The sequence below is a fragment of the Morone saxatilis genome, unplaced genomic scaffold, assembly GCF_004916995.1.
Source record: "Morone saxatilis isolate NCDOM2014 unplaced genomic scaffold, NCSU_SB_2.0 Contig10, whole genome shotgun sequence".
NCBI classification, from domain to species: domain Eukaryota; kingdom Metazoa; phylum Chordata; class Actinopteri; family Moronidae; genus Morone; species Morone saxatilis.
The window spans coordinates 18,990,230-18,998,528 of NW_023339652.1; the positions used below are offsets into that span (position 1 = coordinate 18,990,230).

The following is an 8,299-nucleotide window of genomic DNA, read 5'->3' on the forward strand; positions in this document are numbered from 1 at the left end:
GACTCTTTACGGTGGGAAACAAGGAACCTCGATGAAGCAAAGATATAACTGACACCCTTTTCAGTCTTACACCGTCGCCCTTCCAGTTCTTCAGCAATCTGTTCTCTGTTCATCAATAAACCGTCGTCCCTGTTAATCATACAACTACATGAGAAATATCCCAGTGCATGACCAGGATACAAGGAAATGTGAACCTCGTTTGGACTCTTCTGTCCATAATCAGTACCTGACCCTCTATTTAAGAGACAGCACCCTGATGGTCCAAGTGGACTCGTACTCTATGAGTATCTGCTCATTTCCATACACATCCTCATTCCTACTGAATGCCACAGCATCGGGGGAGTCAATTTGGAGTTCATGTTTTGCGTGCTTTCCTCGCTACTTTGACCCACTACCAGGATGGATTTGCTCTCTATGGATCTCATATTTCTGATGCTTAACCTTCGTGATTAGTGGATTGATCCGCGCTCTTTGCCTCCCTGAGCGCACAGCTGCCCCGCTTTTTGGGCACATGTGTCAATATGCCATTTGCAATTATGCATCGAGTGCCATAGCAACCTGTGTGCGTAGTTCGCTCCTTTTTTGTAATGTAATAAAATGGTCATTCCTATCCTCGTGTGCACTGGGACATTTTGGTTTGCTCTGCACCTGCCTTTTCTACATAATTGACAACAATCAATTTTTAAAGAGCACAAAATCAAAGTAGTCCACACTACATTAATGATGCTTACATTCTTGATTGGATACATCACCATGGCGACATCCTTTGTGAATATTCTCTCAGTGGGAGTGTTTCCCCCTCTCCTAGTGGACAGCCCTGCTTTCATTCATACATTTCACAATCACATTCAGTTCATCACACACAAGTCCACCAACCCTTTCCCCTGATATCTGTGTGTGTGTGTGTTTGTGGAAGGTAAACGTCCCCTCCTTCTCGCTGGAGGTTAGCCTCAGTAGGCGGGGCGTCAGTGCCTTTTATCTTGTCCTGTTGCATTCTGGAGGACGGTCCTTGCTGAGCCCAGGACCTCCACCTAGCAGGCCTGTTTGTAGGGTTAGGGTTATTCCTCTTCTAAGATGCCGCTTTCGCGTTCCTTGTCCATGACGTCCCTGAGCGGCCTGCTGCCGGCTTGGGAGGAGGACGAGCTGCCCGTGGAGGACCTGCTGCTCTTCGAGGTGGCCTGGGAGGTCACCAACAAAGGTAAGATCACAAGTGTAATGGTGCTTTGGTTTCCCAACAAAATGAGATGTTTGAACCAAGCACGAGTTCATCTACAGAAGGCCTTCAGAGTAATGCCCAAATGATACAATGCAAATATTGTGTTTCATATTCTAGGATACACAGGCAGGCTGTTTATTTCAAATATCTGGATATTGTCTTTATTATAATTTTTAATTGACTTTGGCACTGATTGCATAATAACAATTGAATATAAATTCCATACGGAGGATTTTACTAAAAGCAACAAATGAAATACGTCCAATAATGCTTACTCAAGGTCTGTCTGTCTGTCTGTCTGTCTGTCTGTCTGTCTGTCTGTGTGGCAGTACTGGTATTATTTTGTGTAAAAGTTGGCCTCTTTGCCCCATAAAGAGCAAATATTGGAAAGTGTGGAGACAGAGTCTGCTCCCTCTGAAGAGCTAAACATTAAACTGCAGATAAGTGGTGACAGTGGAACAGCTATGGCTTTGTTAAATTAAAATTAAAAATAGTTAATAATTTAATATTTTTAATTGCAGTTATTTGATGTTCAAGTACCCAAATAAGAAATCAAAATGAAAATCAGGTTCACAGTTCACTGTTTTTTAAATAACAGTAAAATAACAACAACAGAATTTTGTGTTTTTAAAACTTTTAAAAAGGTTTTCTAATGAAGAAAAGTGAATTATCTCATTATAATTAGCTCTCAAAAGATTAGAGGTCAGCAACGTTTTTTAGTTTATTTCAAAACTTAAAAGTTCAAGTTTGACACAAAACTTTAAGGAAGAGTTGCCCTTTATCTTTCCATTAATGGTGTGGTTGACAGTGATCACAGATTTAATTAATAAAAACAATCAACATTTTTCACAACAGGCCTTTTGACATTAATAGTAGCGTAAACACAGGTGTTACCATTGATACTAATTAAGGTTCTGTNNGCAGAGCCTTTCCAGTAAGCCAACATGCACAATAGCAGCATCCTGACTGTGTTTGACCTGAATGGAACAGAACCTTAATTAGTATCATTGGTGACACCTGTGTTTACCCTACTGTTTCAAAAGGGCTGCTCTGAAAAAGGTCAAATAAATCTGCAGTAGGTAACTTTTATAAAACTAAGTTTTTGTCATATTTGCTGAAACTTTCACTATATGGAATAATAACTAGTTGCTTTACTGCAACACAGCCATTTGCAGTTCTTTCCTGTGAACTTGCATGTCCATGACTGCATGTCCAATACTGCATTTCTACAGAGACCAGAACATTTGAAGACAGTTGTGAATATAAGTCTATATTACTACGTGGTCATGTAGTCAAAGGGTTCAGAGGTTATCAGTCTTTGTGATGTTTTCTCTGCTCTCAGCTCTTATGAAATGCCTGCACTCTGATGCAGCTCAGACGTCATCATGGGCTCACTGGTCATTGATAGTCTTTCATATCAATATTTGTCTTTTTGTTGCTGAGTGAGAGACTGAAAACATTTCCACGTGTTGCGGTCTGTGTTTTTGACAGAAAATTCTGTCTGTGTTTGTCTGTGTAACACAATACAGCCCCTACCGACCTCAGGTTAATATTTGAATATTTAGATTTATTAAAAAAAACATTTATTTAACACAGAACAAGCAGAGATTTTGCTTTTAAATGAGTCTAAAGGGATAATCAGACCACAATCAGATGTTAAAACAAAGAGCACACTGCTAAACCCAGCTTAGTTTAGGCTAACTTACAGTTAGTTGGATGCCCCTGCCTTACATCTTACGCTCTTGGCTAGAAGAAAGCAATCGTTAGCTTTGTACCGTTACATCATTTGTTGTTGGTGACACCGTTTGTCATAATACATAAGTTAGTTTCATGGACCACGTTAGCTGGGAAAGTAATCTTGCAAGCTAACGATAGCCAAATAACATATCCACTAAGGTTAGCCAGGCAGTTGCAATCCAGCCACGCTGAATAAAGTTATCCAGCTGCCTCAGGAGTCTGGATGAAGCTAGCTAACAATTAGTCTGCGTTAACAAGCAAGCTAATGCTAACCAGCTAAAATCACAATATCATAATACATTTCACAAGCTTTGCAGCAATGTTAGCTTTGACTTTGGACTTTGTGTTGGACTCCATGTGGTGGTGGGAGTTGGTCATTTGTTAGCGGACTCCATTTATAAGCTCACATTAGCTAGTGTTGCACAATGTTGACAATGTAGGGAAGAGGAAAGAGAAGGCACACAGGAGCATGCACAAACATTACATCCTTTTGGATTTTCTTGGAAAATCTGACTTGTAATGCATATAAATCCGTCCACAGGCAATCAAGAAATAAATAAATAAATAAATAAATAAATAAATACGTAAATGCTTCCGAATCTTACATATGGCACCTTTAACTTTTATCTTGGAACATGTGCCTTGATCAGTCTCTTAGTAGCTTTATATGGATGTATTGCACATTTGCAAAAATTATGGTGTGTTAAAGTCAAAGTTCAGCTTGTCACTGCTTCTGTTTCTTGGATATCTGAAGTTGTCAGCCCTTTTGTCCATCTGACCTTTGACCTTTGAAGTAGAACAGTTCCAAATGTAAAACAGCTTCTTTGTCAATGACGTTAATATTAAATGTTAGAATAGAAGCTAAAAACGTGCCTTTTCCTCCCGCTGTGTGTGAACGTGCAGTCGGAGGAATCTACACAGTGATTCAGACCAAAGCCAAGATCACGGTGGATGAATGGGGGGAGAACTACTACATGATGGGGCCCTACTTCGAACACAACTTTAAGACCCAGGTGGAGGGCTGCGATCCGCCAAACCCCGCCATCAGGAAGGCCATGGATGCCCTCATCCAGAATGGCTGCCAGGTGTGTGTGTGTGTCTCATGTCTTAATATATTTTATGAAACCAAGGACTGCTGCCTTCATTTTGAAAAATTGCTAGCAGGTATGATAAAGTCTGGATCGTCAATTAATCATAGTCAGTGGCTTGAAATCTCTTAATGCCGTGCCCATATTGCTCTTACAGCACAACTTATATAAGTTACAAATCTTCTTTATTAGTGGTACTACTGCTATCATAGCTACTGTGACTGCTAATATAACCACTCCTACAACAACTACTACTGTATAATGAGTCTTCAATCAGTCTCGTCAGCAGTGAGCATGTATCAAGTTGGTGTTTCACAATGATTTATACAATTGCAATTACATGTATTAATACATATATTACATATACTACATATATAATGTCAGAGTGTAGAGGTAGAGCGGGTCGTCCCCCAATCGGAAGGTTGTTGGTTCGATCCCCGGCTCCTCCTGGCACGTGTCGAAGTATCCTTGAGAAGATACTGAACCCCAATTGCTCCTGATGCATAGCAATCAGTGTGTGATGTGTATGAATGTGTTAGTTTTCTGTTTGATGGACTTTGCCATCCCGCTGTGTGAATGTGTGTGAAGGGTGAATGGTGCACCGTAGTGTAAAAGCGCTTTGAGTGGTCGGAAGACTAGAAAGGCGCTATACAAGTACAGGTCCATTTACCATTTACCATATATATATAGCTTTTAGCATTTCTGCCATCTGTCACTGTGAAGGTTTACCACACTCTGACTGAGGGGACTGATGGAGTCCAGCTCCATCCACCAATCATTGGCCACTAGATGGCAGTCATATACCAGAGACCCTGATGATCCAGAAGAGTAGACAAATGATATACCGTACTCCCATGTGACCAACATGCTGTACAGCATATGTGCTATACAAGCAGCTGATTAGTCCATTAGAATGGAAACCTGCAACCACCTGAGCAACCCTACCTACTCTGAAGGGTTCAAAACCTTATCAGAAACAGCTACTTATGAGCAACTGATATACAGAATAAATGAAACAGAAATCTAGGGCTCATTTCTAACACACATCAAAGAAACGTAAACTAAGATAAGTCTGATCTACACATAATTTAAAACCAAGCCTACAGTGCACCATGTTGGACTGGTGGGAAGAAAATAGTTTTCTTATACAGTGTACCACTCAGTGGGCTTCCTTTGCTAATATTGATGCTGCAGGTTCATTTTGGCCGCTGGCTGATTGAGGGCAGCCCCTACGTGATCCTGTTTGACATCAGCTCTGCAGCTTGGAACCTGGACCGCTGGAAGGGGGACCTGTGGGAGACCTGCAGCATCGGCCTGCCCTACCACGACAGAGAGGCCAACGACTCGCTCATCCTGGGCTCCCTGATCGCCTGGTTCTTCAAAGAGGTCACCCGACTCTTCATTGAATTCCCTGTCTTTCAATTTCACAGCTTTGAGTTAGTTTACTAAACATTGCTGTTTTTAACTTTGACTCACTATTGTTTACCAGTTAACAGATCAGCTGGGAGACAAACCCAATGTCATTGGTCATTTCCACGAGTGGCAGGCGGGTCCAGGGCTTATTCTCTCTCGCTCCCGCAAGATCCCCATGGCAACAGTCTTCACCACACACGCCACCCTGCTGGGACGATACCTCTGCGCCGGGAATGCCGACTTTTACAACAACCTGGACAAGGTGAGAGGTCAGCGGGGTTGACCATTTAGGTTATTTCTGGATTTTTTAAGGAAATATGGTAAAGCTGCCACATGTGTCTTGCTGTGGTAACAGGTACTTCAAGGTGAATACACACACAGTTGACAGATAGACATTTGGGACATTTCAGATGCTGTTTGACCATTTAACAAGCACTTAGCATGATGCTTTTAGTCCAGTGTACACTGCATAAAACCTGTTTCTCTCCTAGCTATAATATCTCCTTGATAGACAAAATGGCAAAATGTCTCTAAAAACCTATAGACAGTACTACTTCTGAATATATTTCTTTACTTTTATTGATGCAATCATAATTACATTATTTACATATATGTGGCAGACACAGACCGTTACTAGGGTAACAGTGTACATTTTATTTGGCACAAACAAAAAATCTTTAACATGTTATAAATTCTGAACTTGCCTACACACACACACACACACATATTTCTGCTCCATCAGAATAATTTTCACATTCAAAGGTTCAGGCCCAAAATCGCAGCCTTTTGCAGCCACTTAAAGCATCATTAGCGATATTGTGTGAATGTGTGCGGAGGGGTCAGTGTAATGTTTGTAATTGGCTCTCCGCTGCTCGCATCCTAAAGGTCAGCATGGAGCTAAAGGTCACTCCCTGACTGAATGTATCATTGACAGACAAGGTGTTTGCGACCATAAGCTGGTGCAAAGGAATTCTATCGATGGAATCATATCAATATGCATTTTTAGATTTGTTGACTGTAACACGCTCTGCAGCCAGGGTAGGGTTCAGGCCTAAGAGTAAACATTATCAATAAAAATAAACTGGTAAACCTTTAAATGAGTTAAATGTTGTTTTCTGTGTCCCAGTTCCATACTACATACTAATTCTATTAAGTAAATAGTATGCATCATTAGAAAAGTGATGAAATGAAGTATACCTTAAATAGTCAATTCATTTTTTTTTTTTAAATGTCAATTGATGTTTTTTCAGGAACAATACAGATACTGATTATTAGTAACCAAGGAAACCGATAACTGATATTTGGAACTGATAAAGGCTACATTTGCAGTCATAATGAAAATGTTAGGAGTAAAATTTAACCAGAGTTACCAGTGGTGGAATGTAACTACGTTTACTCAAGTTCTGTATGCAAGTGCAGTTTTGAGGTACTTTTACTTTACTTGAGTATTTACATTATATGCTACTTTATACTTCCTCTCCACTACATTTCACAGGGATATATTATACTTTTGACATCACAACATTTGTTTGATACATTTTGTTTCTTTGCAGATTTAGATTAGTACAAAATATTAATCAACTAATTAATGATGATGTATTATAATAGCTACCCAGCATATATAAAGTTATTCAAATCAGTAACATTAAAGGAATGAACACACTGATGCATAAATAATTATAATCCAACAATATAATGTATATTATTGTAAAACACTTACTTTTGGTACTTTAAGTATTGATGCTAATACCTTTTGTACTTTAACTTAAGTAGGATTTTAAATACAGGACGTTAAAGGTCCATTTAGGAGGCTCTATTGTTATTAAGTTTATATTGTATTATATTATATAATATTATATTATAACTAACTAACTAACTATATCACTAATGTTGTATCACAGTAATGAGACTTAGGGCAGATACTGATATTGAATTGATTTTACATTTAAACTAGAAGGTTAAAAATGAGAATGGTTGAAATAATTGTATTGAGCTGTCCTCTGTCTGTGTGTGTGTGTGTCTGTGTGTGTCTGTGTGTGTGTGTGTGTGGTGTGTGTGTGTGTGTTGTAGTTCAATATTGACAAGGAGGCAGGTGAGAGGCAGATCTACCATCGTTACTGCCTGGAGAGAGCGGCGGTCCACTGTGCTCACGTCTTCACCACAGTGTCCCAGATCACTGCTGTGGAGGCCAACCACATGGTTCACAGGACACCAGGTAGGGAAGCTTTTCACTGTTGCACCTTGATACTGCACAGATAGAACAGACCACTGTACCAATTTACCAATGATGTACCTGTTGTGTTGATGTACAGATGTGGTGACCCCCAATGGTCTGAATGTGAAGAAGTTCTCGGCCATGCACGAGTTCCAGAACCTGCACTCCACCAGCAAGGCCCGCATCCAGGAGTTTGTCAGAGGACACTTCTATGGGTGGGTGGAGTTTAGAGACCCAGTGTTTTTAATTTTCTCCTTACTGAGGAAGGCCTTTCATATGTTGCCTGAAACAGTCTACTTCAGAAGTCCTGTATTCTAAACTAGAAAGTTGTTCCCTTCACACCTGACTGTAATCCTTCTGGCAGTCATCTGGACTTCAACCTGGAGAAAACCCTCTTCATGTTCATTGCTGGACGATACGAGTTTTCCAACAAGGGTGCTGATATTTTCCTTGAATCACTGTCCAGACTCAACTACCTACTGCGGGTGAGGCCCTTCAGTCCTCTGTGTTCAGTAGCGCACTGCTGTTTCCATTAAATGCGCAAAAGTTGCAAAAAGTACACTTTCAAACAAATTAGAACCTTATAAAGAGAAAGGACAGGTAGATCTTCTTCAATTCAATTCAGTTTTA

The 8,299-nt window shown here is 40.2% G+C and overlaps 1 protein-coding gene across 1 annotated transcript in view; it reads left to right on the top strand.

The window, feature by feature from the left end:
* Positions 1 to 1,024: 1,024 nt before the first annotated feature.
* Positions 1,025 to 8,299, top strand: part of gys2 (glycogen synthase 2) — an 18,794-nt gene continuing 11,519 nt past the window's right edge. Inside the window, exons 1-7 of the mRNA XM_035674656.1 lie at positions 1,025 to 1,198; positions 3,857 to 4,038; positions 5,236 to 5,427; positions 5,531 to 5,716; positions 7,525 to 7,669; positions 7,767 to 7,884; positions 8,034 to 8,154. Coding sequence (XP_035530549.1) covers positions 1,075 to 1,198; positions 3,857 to 4,038; positions 5,236 to 5,427; positions 5,531 to 5,716; positions 7,525 to 7,669; positions 7,767 to 7,884; positions 8,034 to 8,154 — 1,068 coding nt within the window. The 5' untranslated portion in view covers positions 1,025 to 1,074. The remainder of the gene's footprint in view (positions 1,199 to 3,856; positions 4,039 to 5,235; positions 5,428 to 5,530; positions 5,717 to 7,524; positions 7,670 to 7,766; positions 7,885 to 8,033; positions 8,155 to 8,299) is intronic.